General features: G+C 40.9%; 1 protein-coding gene and 1 long non-coding RNA gene across 4 annotated transcripts in view; one reads left to right on the top strand and one right to left on the bottom strand.

The window, feature by feature from the left end:
- HPSE2 (heparanase 2 (inactive)) overlaps positions 1 to 13,884 on the top strand; it is a 638,970-nt gene that overhangs the window by 477,652 nt on the left and 147,434 nt on the right. For all 3 annotated transcript variants that reach the window (XM_004268436.4, XM_004268434.4, XM_049697113.1), the window contains 2 exons: positions 9,259 to 9,365; positions 13,765 to 13,879. In XM_004268436.4, the coding sequence (XP_004268484.1) occupies positions 9,259 to 9,365; positions 13,765 to 13,879 (222 nt within the window). The remainder of the gene's footprint in view (positions 1 to 9,258; positions 9,366 to 13,764; positions 13,880 to 13,884) is intronic.
- Positions 1 to 13,884, bottom strand: part of LOC125961049 (uncharacterized) — a 297,239-nt gene that overhangs the window by 253,825 nt on the left and 29,530 nt on the right. The window lies entirely within an intron of this gene.

Genomic DNA, 13,884 nt, shown 5'->3' with positions numbered 1-13,884 from the left:
GATAGGTTCATTTGTGTCATATTTTAGATTCCATATATAAGTGATATCATATGGTATCTGTCCTTTCCAAGAGCAGGTTTTGATGGAGGGGAAGAGAAACACAGGGCAAAGAAATACTTAAGAGAGTCAGAGGACCCTAAACACAAACTGTGCCACAGTAATACCTTAGGTGACATCCAGGTGTGAGTCTAAGTTTTATGGGGCTGGAAGCTTATACAATGGGGACCTCTTTAAGAAAAAGAAAACAAAACAAATTTGCATGTTTTAGAAATATATCTGACCATATTAACACATTATCATGGCCCTTCCCAGGACATTAGTAGAGGCCTGTGAAAACGGGGAGCTGGAAGTTGACGAGCTTCCCAGTAAATTAGCCTCTGTGACTCAACTTGGCTATCTGAAAATGGGAGAATATGTCCCAAGGGAAACTTTGGCTCTTCTCTTTCAGATATAAGACACTAATGATAAATAGGGGAATCTAGCTGGAAAGGTATGTTTACCACAAAAGAGCTCCAAAGTTTTGGTCAGTGTCCTTCCAAGAACCACATTTCCTTGATTCTTAAACACAAACAATTATAAAATGTAACATCAATTTAATAACAGCTGAGGGGAGAGAGTAAACAGCTGGCAAATTTCTTTTGAAGAAAAACATTCTGATTTCAAAACCATTAAAATGTGGAAAATGCATCATCAACTGACAAAAATATAGTAATTGTATCACCTTTTAGGCTACAAATGCCATCTATTGAGTGCATCATATATTGCTAACCCATTGAAGAGACCAGTAATTTTTTTCAAGGCCACACTTACTAAGTAGTAAAATTAGAACTCCTAACTCCAGGGCCCACACGCTATCCAATACACCGTTCTGAATCTCCCATGCTAGTTAACCATTAATTTTGTAGCCCATGGAATACTTATATTCCTGACCATCCAGGATGAGGAAACCTTTTTAAATAGAAGAATACTGAATGTTCCTGGTGAAAGAATATCAAATTGACCTCTTGGTCAGTTGATATAATCTGAGGTGGGTGTCCTAGAAGTGAAAGCTGAATGAAAGTTGGAGGCCACAATCTTAGGTGATATCTAATATTATCACAATGTTAGATAGTGGAAGCAGACAAGGATTTTCAGGGAGTGATTTGCATTCATTCACTGGGCACCATTCGTATGTTTCATGTGCACATGTATAGTGAGGTCCTGCTGTGTGGAAGGCAATGACCATATGAAGGACATATTGGGGGAAGGGCCCTGAGAACAAACTGCTACTTGGGGCAAAAATCTTCTTCAGGAGGAAAAGGCAGCTTGGGGTGACCTTCTAACATTTCCACATGGAAGTGGGGAGATTACAGGGTTTGTCTTGAACGAGAGGAAATTACCTCTGAGGCTGGTGGAGCCTATGACTCGTCAGTAGGTAGACAGTAAGCCTGAGGGATTGGTTAGTCATAGAAGAGGACTGGAGAAGGGAAGAAGAGTGTTTTATGTGCAGGTAGCTGCTGTCCAGTCTTTCCCTCCACCAGCACTTATCCTTGAACATAGTCATTGCTTTGGGACTGTGAAACTTTCTTCCTCATTTTCTTGCATATGATCATAATTTCCTTGCCTCCCCAGTGACTTTCTTTTTTGTGTATTTTCTTATTTTAATTTTATGTTTAGTTGCAATTACACTCGATTGCTTTTCCGCGGTTTGAGATAACAAGAGCAGAGAATACAATTTTAAATCCTAAAAATGACACAGAAACAGAAGCCACAAATTAAAAATTGATCTGATACCAAAAGAAAATGGGCAAATATGGCACTCCGGAACAGGAAGATGTTAAAAAGAAATTATACAGAAAAAATTAATGAAACTGACAGGAAGTTCATTAGACAGAAGAAATAAATCAGGAAGAATGTGATGAGATATTGGAATTGGCTGAGCTCAGAATAGCTCGGCTTGTCTAACCTGAGAAGGACATATTAAATATGGAGGCAGTTTAGTGAACCAGAAGCTTCTAGTTCTCCTCAAACAGGAAAATTCAATTAGAAAGTGAACAGAGTCCCGAAATGGAACTGTGAGGATTTGATGTTTGCTCTTATGGTTTTGAGGTTATTAGTTATCTTCTCTGATATCTACTCAGCATTTCCATTGGTAAAATATTACCTCTCTCACTTATTAACAAGTAAACTACTTCACTGTCTCATTATTTAACAAGTTTTTAATAAGCGAAGTGGCTGACAAGTATTTTATAGGGCATGCAAAATGGAAAAAAACGTGGCTTTCTCAAGTAGCTTATGGTGTAGGAGGGTGAGGCAAACAGAAAGTTACAACTCAGTATAATAAGGTCAAGGATAGCAATAGGTTCCAAGAACTTTGGAGGCCAGAGGAGAGAATTAATTTTCTGAAGTTTTGAGAAAAGTTTCACAGAGGAGGTAACATTTAAAATAAGCCATGAAAAAAAAAAAATCAGACAACATGGCTGAGGAGTGAGTAAGGGACAAAGTGATCATCAAAAACCTAAAAGAAAATCATGTAGTTGAAAAATGGTGAGTCCATTTTGTGTGGTGAACCTCAGATCTTGTGGGGACGGAGAGGAGAAAAGGTAGCCAAGGAGTAGTTATGAAAGGTCTTACATACCAAGTAAAGGAGTTGGTATCATATCCCATGGATCCGTGTTTATCACCACGATTTCACCATGTTTAACATGCTCCCATGGACAAGTGGATAAAATAGACTACGGGGCTCTGTGTAGTTTACTGGCTCCTTTGCTTTTTTTTCCATGTTAAGGAAACATTTCGTAGTTCTGACGAATGAAAAGAATATTATTGTGATAACATTGAATCTACTTTCTTTTATTTTTAAGTAAATCATTTCCCAAATCACTGCTTTCAATATTATCTGAAACAAGTCACTCATAGCGCATCTGCCAGATAGTCGCACAGAACACTCTGTGAGCACATGATTGAGTTCTGCTGCTGGTAATGGAAAGCCACAGAGGTTCTGCAACTAGGGAGGAACTTGTCAAGTTAACAGACAGCAGCACTGTAGAGGATAGTCTTGAGAAGGATACACTTTCAGGAAGACCAAGGGAGAAATGATAAGATCCGGAACTCAGGAAGGGACAGTGAGTGAGAAAGGAGAGGGCAGAATGGAATGATCCTGTCCTCTTCTAATATAGTAGGTAGCTTAGAGTCAAAAACACACAAGAAGGATGGAAAAATAATTGGAGCATTACTCTCAAGAGCTCTCACCTGGACCTCTTATAAATATAATAAGGAACAAAGAGGCAGGGGCACCCCCAAGAAGAGCTATGTGCATGGGTAAGGTTTAAGAAGCTCCCTAAAGCTATTCAGCTCCTTTTAACCAGTGACATAGGGGACCAGTTCTGGCTGCTTAAAGAGCTACTGCTCTTCCTGAAGTCCTGGGGGAAGTTGATTTCCAACTATATGAGATGCTGGAATTAATGGATTCCAGCGTCTTTTGGAGGGTGGGCCTCTTGCCAGGGCTGATTAGCCCCACTGGCCTGTCCACTATTCCTGTTTTATTGCTTCCTTTCTCATTAAGGAAGGTGTTGGGTTTGGATAACCATAAGCGACATGTCTGCTGTTAGAAGTCTGCCATCACTTGCACACTGAAACCAGGCTCTCAGGATTCTTTTTTAAACAGATCACAGATTGAGAGAAACAGGAAAAGGAAGCCCAGGTTTGAAAATATGCCACAAAAAAGGTTATTTTCCTATTTTTACTGTTTTCTTTTTTAAAAAATATTCAAAGTGGTAGGGAAAATAAAACTTAAAAGAAAAAAAATCAATACTGTTTTTCTCTCTCACCCCTCCTCTCTCAGTATAGCCACACGAAGCAGTCCTGATGTCCTCAACCCCTGAAATGAGAGGAAAGGGAGTTTGAGGGTTTCCCTTCATACCACCCTGACCCCAGCTGGCCCCAGGATTCTGAGCAGCCACTGGCAACTTGCTAAGCTGTTCTGTGGATGCCTCAAAGCTCCCTTGTCCACATGGGCCCAAGGCCTGAAGTCTAATGGGGACAAAAGAACTGCTGAAAGGGAGACAACCACTCAACTCCGCTCTCCCTTCACTTCAGTAATCTCAGCATTTGTACTTCTTCTCCCTCCCCAGACAATGTGTTCCTTAAAATAATCTTCATTGGCACATCATTTCTCACCAGGAACTGTACCCTTGTTCTTTCCAGTCCTCCAGTTTTCTCTCTTCCAGCACAGGGGGGATCATATTTACTCAGAAAACCACAGTGTTAAACTATAGCCCTTAGTTTCTTAGAGTTTCGCTTTCTAAGGGAATTTTGCAGCTGGTTCCATCTGTTTTTCCTGATTTTTTTCTCTTCTGTCCATGCTAATTTCCTCTACAGTCCCAACCAGCACCCAGCCTCAGCACCTCCCCTACACGTTGCTATGATGGTCTTCTCCGCTCATAGTAGACACACAGTTCATTAAGCCTCTCACCATGTCCGAAATAGGCCTTTCCCTGCTACTTAGCATACATCTGGTCTATTACCTACCACCACAAACGTATCCAAAAGAAAAGCAACCAACTGTAATGTTAGATTGATCCAGACACAATCTCATGTGCTTTGGACAAAGAGAGTTGTCTAGGTAACATTTGCTTTACTTTAAGCGCAAGAGGGAGGAGATGTGGGGATATATGTATATGCATAGCTGATTCACTTTGTTATAAAGCAGAAACTAACACACCATTGTAAAGCAATTATACTCCAATAAAGATGTTAAAAAAAAAAAAGAGCTTACCATATGCCAGACACCTTTCCAAGTGCTTTACAAATATTAGGTCACTTAAATATTAGAAAATGCTCTCCTTTTCTAATTTTACAGCTGAGGAAATTAAGGCACAGTGAGGTCAACAGTGAGTCAATGATAAAACCAGTATTCAAACACAGGCAATGTGTGTAGAGTCCATGCCCCTAACCACTAATCAATTCTGCCTCACCAATTACAAGAAGTTTTAGATTGTTTCCTTCCAAATCTTCCTGCAAGTCAGAAGACAATTCAGATGAACTTTATTTACACAGAGTCTGTGTCCTTGCTGAGTCCTGTGTACACAGTAATTTATAAATCCAACCATTTTCTGGAATCAAGTCCTCATTTAAAGGAACTAGACTTTAAAGTCCTTATATAAGGAGCTAGAGGGATCTCTCCTGACTACCATCTAAAATATCAACCCTCCCCTCCTGCCAAGGCACTTTCTGTCAGATTACTCTGTTTCATTTTCCTTCTAGCACTTACTATTTCTAAATTTATGTTTGTGTGTTTATTGTCAGTCTCCTCCCCTTGACTAAAATATAAGCCAGTGAGAGCAGAGACTTCTGTTTCATTCACTGTCTGCCCCTAGAACTCTGCTTGGCATAGAGCAAATGCTCAGTATTTGTTGAGTGAATGAATAAATGCATTCGATAATGCCTTAATGTTTTTGGATGGACATCCTTCGCCCTTTTTCAGTCTAATTTAAAATATTCCCCTTAGGAAATTTCACCTACTCCTGTGGCTTTTTCCACCACTCTCAATACTTACCTCTGGCCCAGATCTTCAGATCTTTGTTTTTGAGATTACCAGCTCTGACCAGCTCTGGCTTTTTTTTTTTTTTTTTTTTGTCTCCCATATTTGTTATCTAATTTTAATTTCCATAATCAAATTTACTCTTGACCTTTGAGGGATAGGAGCCAAGGGGACCTGCATAAGCATTACAAAATACTAATACATTTTAACATTTTGTATTTGGAAAGGACTTAGATTTCATCTACTTCAAATTTGTGGCTTTACATGTTGGTGAAGAAATTGAATTCCAAGATAATGCTGAGCCAGAAGTCTCACAGCTGCTGTGTGTGGTAGAACCCCAGACTTCCAGGACGTATTCCTCTTTCCACATCAGTTATCTGCCTATTAGCGTCTACCTCTCCTTTTGCTAATGATACATACACACAAACACACACACACACGGCTTTATTGAGGTATAATTCATGTAGCGTAAGATTCACCCTTTAAAAGTGTGAAATTCAGTGGTTTTTAGTATATTCACAGAATTGTGAAACCATCACCACTGTTTAATTTTAGAACATGTTCATTACCCTGCAGAGAAACCCCATACCTATTTGTAGTCACTCCCCATCCTCCCCCCTCATTCTCCCTCACTTTTTCCAACCCTAGAAAACCACTAATCTCCTTTCTGTCTCTGTGGATCTGCCTATTCTGGACATCTCATATAAATGAAAGAATATAATATGTGGCCTTTTGTGTCTGGCTTCTTTCACTTAGCTCGATGATTTCAAGGTTCATCATCTTATACTAGTTACCTTTTTGTTTTGTTTAACCAAACCACCTTTCTCTAACTGCCTCAATCATTTCAATATCTTGGAGCAAAAGTTAATCTTTGACTATCCTGGAAGCCAAAGGCAAAAAATAAAAACACAGATATGTTACTCAGTTCCAGTTAGTCACAGCTCCAGATCCCGTCCGGGCGCAGCCTCTCTGCACACGGCCTGCGTTGCTGCCTCCATCTTGAGTTGGGAAGTTGTGCAGCCGCTTTGCACTAGAAACTCTGGTCTGAAAGTGCTAGGTTTGAGACCTCTGCCCGCCGCACCCTATGAGCCAGTGAAACTAGACTAAGTGCAAAAGAAAAGAAGAGAAAAAAAGTGGCCTGGAACCGAACCAGTAATATCTTTGAGGTCTGCCTGTATACAATTTGATGAATTTGGACATATGCAAACACTCATGAAACCATCACCATGATCAAGGGAGAAGATGGCAGAAGAGTAAGACGCGGAGATTACCTTCCTCCCCACAGATACATCAGAAATACAGCTACACGTGGAACTGCTCCTATAGTTCCAGTTAGTCATGAAGGAAGCACAAAGTTTATCAGAAGCATGGATGTTTTAAGGGGAATCATCACTGTAGGCCTTTAATTTCACCATATGACTCTGTCTTCTGATCATTTAAGGTGTTTTTCTCCCTTTCTTATTTATACTATTTCCAGCTGCCCTTGGGTTGGGCACTCTGAGCAGTGTCAAGAAGGGGGAGAGGACCACCTTGTGGTGTCCTCAATGACTCTGGGTGCAAGGGGAAATTCTTATTTAATCTTTAACAGTTTCCAGCTTGACCTCCGCTATTAATTTTTTCTTCTATTCTTGATCATAATCCTTACTTACATCTCAAATTTTTAAAATATATTTACAACTTTAACCCTGAAAGGGTCAAGTACTTTACCAACCCTGATTTTAAAATAGGTCTCAAATAATGCATATTCTCTAGTAGATGCAGGGGAGAGAGCAGAGGGCAGGGAGCTATACATAGGGAGAGATGAAAAGAGGAATATGATTGCTTGTTAATGTCTGCCCACGGGTCTGGGAAAAGGAAAGTTCTGGCATATATGTTACAACATACATATGGTTTTTTTTTTTTTTTAGACCTGAGGTGCAGAGAATTAATTACCCTCAACTACAGCAAACTATTATCATCAGTTCATGCAAAGCCCTCCTTTTGTTTTAATTTTCACCTTCATCTCTAATCCCCACTTATATTCACCTCCCTTTTATACATGCCTTCCTTATGTCTTTTTTTTCTTTTTTTTCTTTTTGTTTTCCTTTTTTTTTCTTATGTCTTTGATATATGTCCTTAACAGAGATGTATCTTTATATACTCTTAGTGTTATTGGGTATGAATGAGTAATTACATAAATAATATTGTGCCATAAACCTCATTCTGTTTCTATTTTTTAAAAGCTCACTAAATCTTTAAAGCCTGTTCATGTTGCTGGACTTATATAGAATGTATTGCTATAACTGCTGCATAATATTTCATGTATGTATTTTACTTTTTCATTCCTCTAGCAATGGACACCTGCCACAAACAGTGACATAGTAAACATCTTCATACTTGTCCCCTTAGAGACCTGAGGCAGAATTGCTTTGTTCTATATGTCTAGGAGAGGAATTGGTGGGCCGTAGGACCTAAATACACTACTGTCTTTATCCAGCCCCTCTTGTGCACAACCCGCATCCTCTCAGTCCCACCTCCTACTCTAGCCATCCCTGCAGAGACCAGAGCTAGGCAGCTGCACAGGCTGCAACCAGCTTGGTGCTGGTGTGGTGCGGGAGGACCTCTCATTTTCTGCTCTGGGACTTCTCTAAGGCAGAGTGTGGAATGGTGGGAACCTGCTCAGCACTCATGCCTGCACAGTGAAATGGGGTGATCACAGTCACAAGGCTGCTCTTGACCTTTGGAGAACAGGAGCCAAATGATGAACGCTTCCCCTGGTCACCCCCCGCCTTGGGGGACAGTTCTGAGACACAGTTCTTAAGGCTTTTACCAAGTTCCCTGTAGAATTGAGTATAAGTTGCCAGTAGTTACCAACTTGAAAACTCCTTCTTGTACTGTTTTTTTCTTCTTCCTTTTCACAGTCCCCAGTTCCTCATTCCTGCTCCCGGTTATTTCTTCCCAAATGAACTATGTATAGACAAGCCTTTGTCTTAGACTCTGCTCTCAGAGATTACCCAGCATACAACATGATCCCTAAGTACTGCCAGATTGCTCTCCAGAGAATCTGAGACCACATCTAGTAGTCTGGCCAATCTCCAGCTTGTGGATCAGAGACGAGGATATTTCAAAATTTCAGAGGGCCACCTTTTGACAAGAGGCTCTGTGTATGCTTAGAAGGCAGCTCCCTGTGTAGGATGTTTCACGTGTGAGTCAGTGGTTTTTCTTTTTACACTTACTGCAGTTAGTTTCAAAATGTGGTTGTAATATACATACATGCCTTGGTAATGATAATATACCTCTCCCAAACATTGATCTCTGCCCTCTCTCATGATTCACAACTGCTGATGCATGGACGGTACACTCATCCATGGATGTGCCATAACAGAGTATTAAGAAAATTTGCTTCTCAATGCTTGTTAATATGGAAACGTCATACCACCTGCATCTTCCAGTGAAGGGTGTTGCAGTCAACTTATGTCCTAGATAAGGATGCATTGTTCTTCTGTCACATTGTCACTTGGGTTTTCTTATGGGAAAAAAATGATCATTTCTTTGAGTGGACATGTATCAATATTAATTCTTTTGTGTGTGTGTGCCAGCTATCTGTATGGGGTGCATCACCATGAAAAGAGCACAGGTCATGACCACCTGGGAGCAGGGGATGAGAGGAACTTCTTTAAGGGAATGTATGTTCCTTCTCATTTGGGAACAGCTTTTAAAAATCTCATCATCTCCTTCTGCTTTTGTTGTGTGAACAGGTGGTTAACACATACACCCCAGGAAAGAAGATTTGGCTTGAAGGTGTGGTGACCACCTCAGTTGGAGGCACAAACAATCTGTCAGATTCCTATGCTGCAGGATTCTTGTGAGTAACACTTGCAATTTCACTCCCAAGGGCTTTGAGGAAAGGACAGTGAAATTGCTCATTATTCTGCCCATTGGCCGGAGTGGGGGAGGTTCGTTTCCCACTGAAAATTCTTCATCCATTTCTTTGTAAATGTGTTTAATCACTCAACAAACAGCGATTAGGGACTTGTCTAGTTACTAAGATCTCAGGTACGAGCATTAGAGCAAAAGTAATAATAGTAGTAATCATGATAGTAATAAGAGCTTTATTTTATGTCTTCAGTGCAAAATACAGTACAGACAACATACATTTTCTCTTCTACTTTTCACCTGAGTCCTGGGAGATAGGTAAGAGTAAGACAGGAGTTTTGCCCCTTAGAAACTTATGATTGGAGGAATGGAGATGGGGAATAAGAAAAGCTGTAGGAGAAAAGTGTCATAATAATAATAATTTTAACTTCATAGTGCTTACCATGTGCTAAGGACTATCTGATGTGCTTTATATGTATTTACTAATTTAACAACCAGTGTATTAGATACGCTTATTATATCCTTATACCCTTATAAGAACCCAGTGAGGTAAATGTGATTATTGGTTAGTGGCAGAGCTTGGACTCAAGCCAAGGCAGTTTGCTCCAGAGTCCAGCCTCTTTGCCACTACAGTATGCCATCTCTCTTTCTGCCTTACGTGGGCTATCCACAAAAGGGGTAGACATGCAAAAGAATCAAGATTCTGAATGGGAGGATCAGGAAGGGCTTTGCGGAGGAAGAGGCATTTTAGTGGAACATAGATTTCTCTAATTTCTATAGGTGAAGATTGTTGCTGATGGTAGTGGGAGCATAGAGACTGAAGGAACATTATGAGGGGAAATGATTAGTGTGAGAAAGCCTCAGTATCTTCAGGGGTGTAGTGAGGGCTCTGATTAGGGACAGAGTTTTACCACCAAATCATGGAAGACCTTGAAAACCAGGCAGGGGAAATGAGGCCTTGTTCTATACTCAGTGGCTAAACCATTGATGATTTTGGAGGAAGAGAGAGACCCATCTGACCTGTATTTAAAACGTTGGTTTTGATAATAGTATGCACAAGAGTTTGGATAGGCAAGAGGTAGGAAAATGAACTTGAAGGCTACTGCAGTCGTCTGGAGAACAACTTAAGCCAGAAGCATGAGGACCTCTGGCTGGCCTGCCATTGTCATGGACCGCAGATTAACCAAGTGACCTGTTCCTGGTCCAGTCTAGTCTGTGGTCCTGGTTTTTTGTCTGAGCAAGGTTCTCCTAAGAACTGCAGCTCTGCCCTCAACTATGCGTTTCACTACTAACAGCTGCTCCTAATTATATAGCTGTAGATCTCCATGAAGGCAACTTCTTCAATACAGTTGTGAAGGACAAATCAGGCTGGTCAAGTAGATTGTCTTTAAGATGGCATCCTGGCAGATGCAGATGAAGATAATGAGTCAATGTCTACATGATGATGGCTGGGGTCTTCCAGCCCTGTGTCCTCACATGAGAGGCACAGAGAGGTTGTTCAGGGAGCATGGTTCAGTGAAGGAAATGGAGTGAATCAGCATTTGCTACAGTGTTGCTGAGGGTCTTCTTTCAAAAATACTCTCCTCACGGGGTTTCACTGTGAGAGGCAGGTTGACAGTCCGTACTGCAGGAGGCCTCTGGAATCAGAAGAAGAATGGCCTTTGCTCAGCCTTCACAGAAGGACTCCTCTGCAGGGCCCAGCAAGCAGCCCTCTTGTACTGTTTTCGTGAACATTCTTCCCTTTAGAGAGTGATGTGAAATGAGAAATAGCACAGACCTTCATGAAGAGAGCTAGAGAGAGACCTGCCTTTTCATGAGCATCAGCCAGATATCCATAGATCTCTGAGTCGCTTTGCAAACACAGATAAATATTGTTGTTTAGATTTTGGTTGTAGTTCAGATGTCCAATGCTTTGTTGACAGATCAAATGACAACCAGCTCATTCTGCCCCTGGTCTTCTCTCTTACCTCTTTATCACCCATTTCCTCTCAACCCCACTGGCAGTACCTAGATATATGCCCTTTGAGTCCAGTTCTCCAAGGGGCATAAATTGCTTCCTGGGAAAAAAAATGTAAAGCATTCTAGGAAGCTCCAGAAGGCTAGCAAGGAGTTGGAAAGAAGGCATTTTGCAGCCCTTTTTCAATACATGGCATAACTATAAGCTTACCAGGGCATATACAAATGCATGCACAAATGAGAATTCTCTGCTGCCAAGTATTCAAGGGTAGTTTTCTCAATCAGGGCTTTGAGATTCTTTGATGCCCTACCCTTGGCATACTGCTGTGTCTGCAGCACCTAGTAATGTCTGCCATGTAGTAGATATTCAATAAAGTTTTGTGGATGAAAGATAATGGCTGCAGAAGCATCCTTGGTGAGATATACCAGTTACCTTGACACTTTTCTCTACTTGAACATAAAAGGGAGACCTGGAACATCATTTATTTCCCCTACTCAGGAGATTTATTATTACAGGAGGAAGATGAGGACAACTCCAGAACTAACCATCTATTCTGAAAAGCCATGGGGAAACAAGGGCTCTGGCCATAGTCATTAATTAGCAATGGTCTTCATGTCAGTAAGGTCACTGGTTTGGAGCTCCATACAGTCTCAGATTTGGGAAATCAGAACTATGCATTATTTGTCCCTAGTATGCTGAATGGTGATTCTCAAAGTCCTAGAATCTAATTTTATCCAGATCAATTTCAACTTAGAGTATTGAGCACCTATAGTGTGCCAGGAACTGTGATGGTTGTTTTGGGTACAAAGCTAAAATGTGTCTATTTTTGATGAGCTCATACCAGCTGGGAGAAGACAGAGAAGTTAAGTAATTATCATTCAGTGGGCCAGCAGAGGGTATGAATAAGAGTTCTGGGGAAGTACAGAGGAGAAAGATACTACTATTGGCTGGGGCAGCAGAGTTCAGAAGGAAATGACACTTGACTTGGAGATTAACAGATGGGAAGAAATTTGCCAGGTGAGGTGGGTTAGTGGAAGAGAGGAAGGAAATTCTAAGGAGAAGTTAAAACATATAAAAAGGCTCAGGTAAGTATGTGAGAGCAGCCAAAAGTAGTTGTTTTTTTTTTTTAAGATGTTGGGGGTAGGAGTTTAGTAATTTATTTATTTATTTTTTGCTGTGTTGGGTCTTTGTTTCTGTGCGTGGGCTTTTCTCTAGTTGTGGCAAGCGGGGGCCACTCTTCATCACGGTGCGCGGGCCTCTCACTATCTCGGTCTCTCTTGTTGCGGAGCACAGGCTCCAGACACGCAGGCTCAGTAGTTGTGGCTCATGGGCCTAGTTGCTCCGCGGCATGTGGGATCCTCCCAGACCAGAGCTCGAACCCATGTCCCCTGCATTAGCAGGCAGATTCTCAACCACTGCGCCACCAGGGAAGCCCCCAAAAGTAGTTTTATGTGGCTTAGAGCCTGGGGAATAAAGTTTAGGGTGAGAGAAGACGTGATAGGTGAAGCCAGACAATATATTCTTAGGAAAGATTGTGAAATGCCTTATCTTTTACCCTGAGAAGACTGAAGCTCTAAGTCACCTTTCTTACACACATATATTATTACAATTGGAAGTTTCCTTGCATTTCAGAATACAAAGAAAGAAAATGAAATCAATTCACAAATGAATGAATGAATGAATGAGTTAAATGTGTAAATGGTGAAGGCAGAGTTAGCAGTAGGTGTTAGAAAAACCATGAGGGCAGTATTTTTGAAGGATAGCATGCCCTGGAGAGTGGGTATTTGGCATGATGGGGTATGTAATAAGTGTGTGAGCAATGCAGGTCCTCCACTGCAACATATGTGTGATGGTAGCATACTCCAATCCCTGTATAGTTAGTTATAGTGCCAAGGGAAATTATTACTGCATTGCCTACTGACAGTGATATATGAGGGATGCAAATGACTGGACCATAGGTCACAGGAGTATGTGGGTTAGCGTCATATGTAAAGTACATGGACAGTGAATAGGTGCAAGCAGAGGAGTTTGAGTGATGGAAAATATAGTGTGTGTGCTTCTGTGATTGTGTGTTTTGTGGTCAAGGGGGATGACTTTAGGCTTACAAGTGGCTAGGGTGTTCATTTTATTTGTTAGTATTATAGGAATAAGAGATGTCATTAGCAACAAGCTATTTTATGACCAAGGCAATTCATTTTACTCCTCTGGACCTCTTTATTTTCTTATAAAATGAAGAGGTTAGATTTGATCATCTCTATAGATCTCTTCCATCTGTGTATTTAATGCTTAAAATAGTTTTCTCTAAAGTACTAGGTAAATTTGATGGGTGTGGGTGGTGGTGTGTATGTGTGTATGTTGGCCAATTTTTATAGAGCTTGTTTTATGCTATTTTTAAAATGTATTGATGTAGCTTTTTTCCCCTGCTTCTCAGATGGTTGAACACTTTAGGAATGCTGGCCAATCGGGGCATTGATGTTGTGATTCGGCACTCATTTTTTGACCATGGATACAATCACCTCGTGGACCAGAATTTTAACCCATTACCAGTAAG

The sequence above is a fragment of the Orcinus orca genome, chromosome 14, assembly GCF_937001465.1.
Source record: "Orcinus orca chromosome 14, mOrcOrc1.1, whole genome shotgun sequence".
Taxonomy (NCBI): domain Eukaryota; kingdom Metazoa; phylum Chordata; class Mammalia; order Artiodactyla; family Delphinidae; genus Orcinus; species Orcinus orca.
Note: the sequence above shows the minus strand (reverse complement) of the source record. Positions and strands in the feature narration are given on the sequence as shown.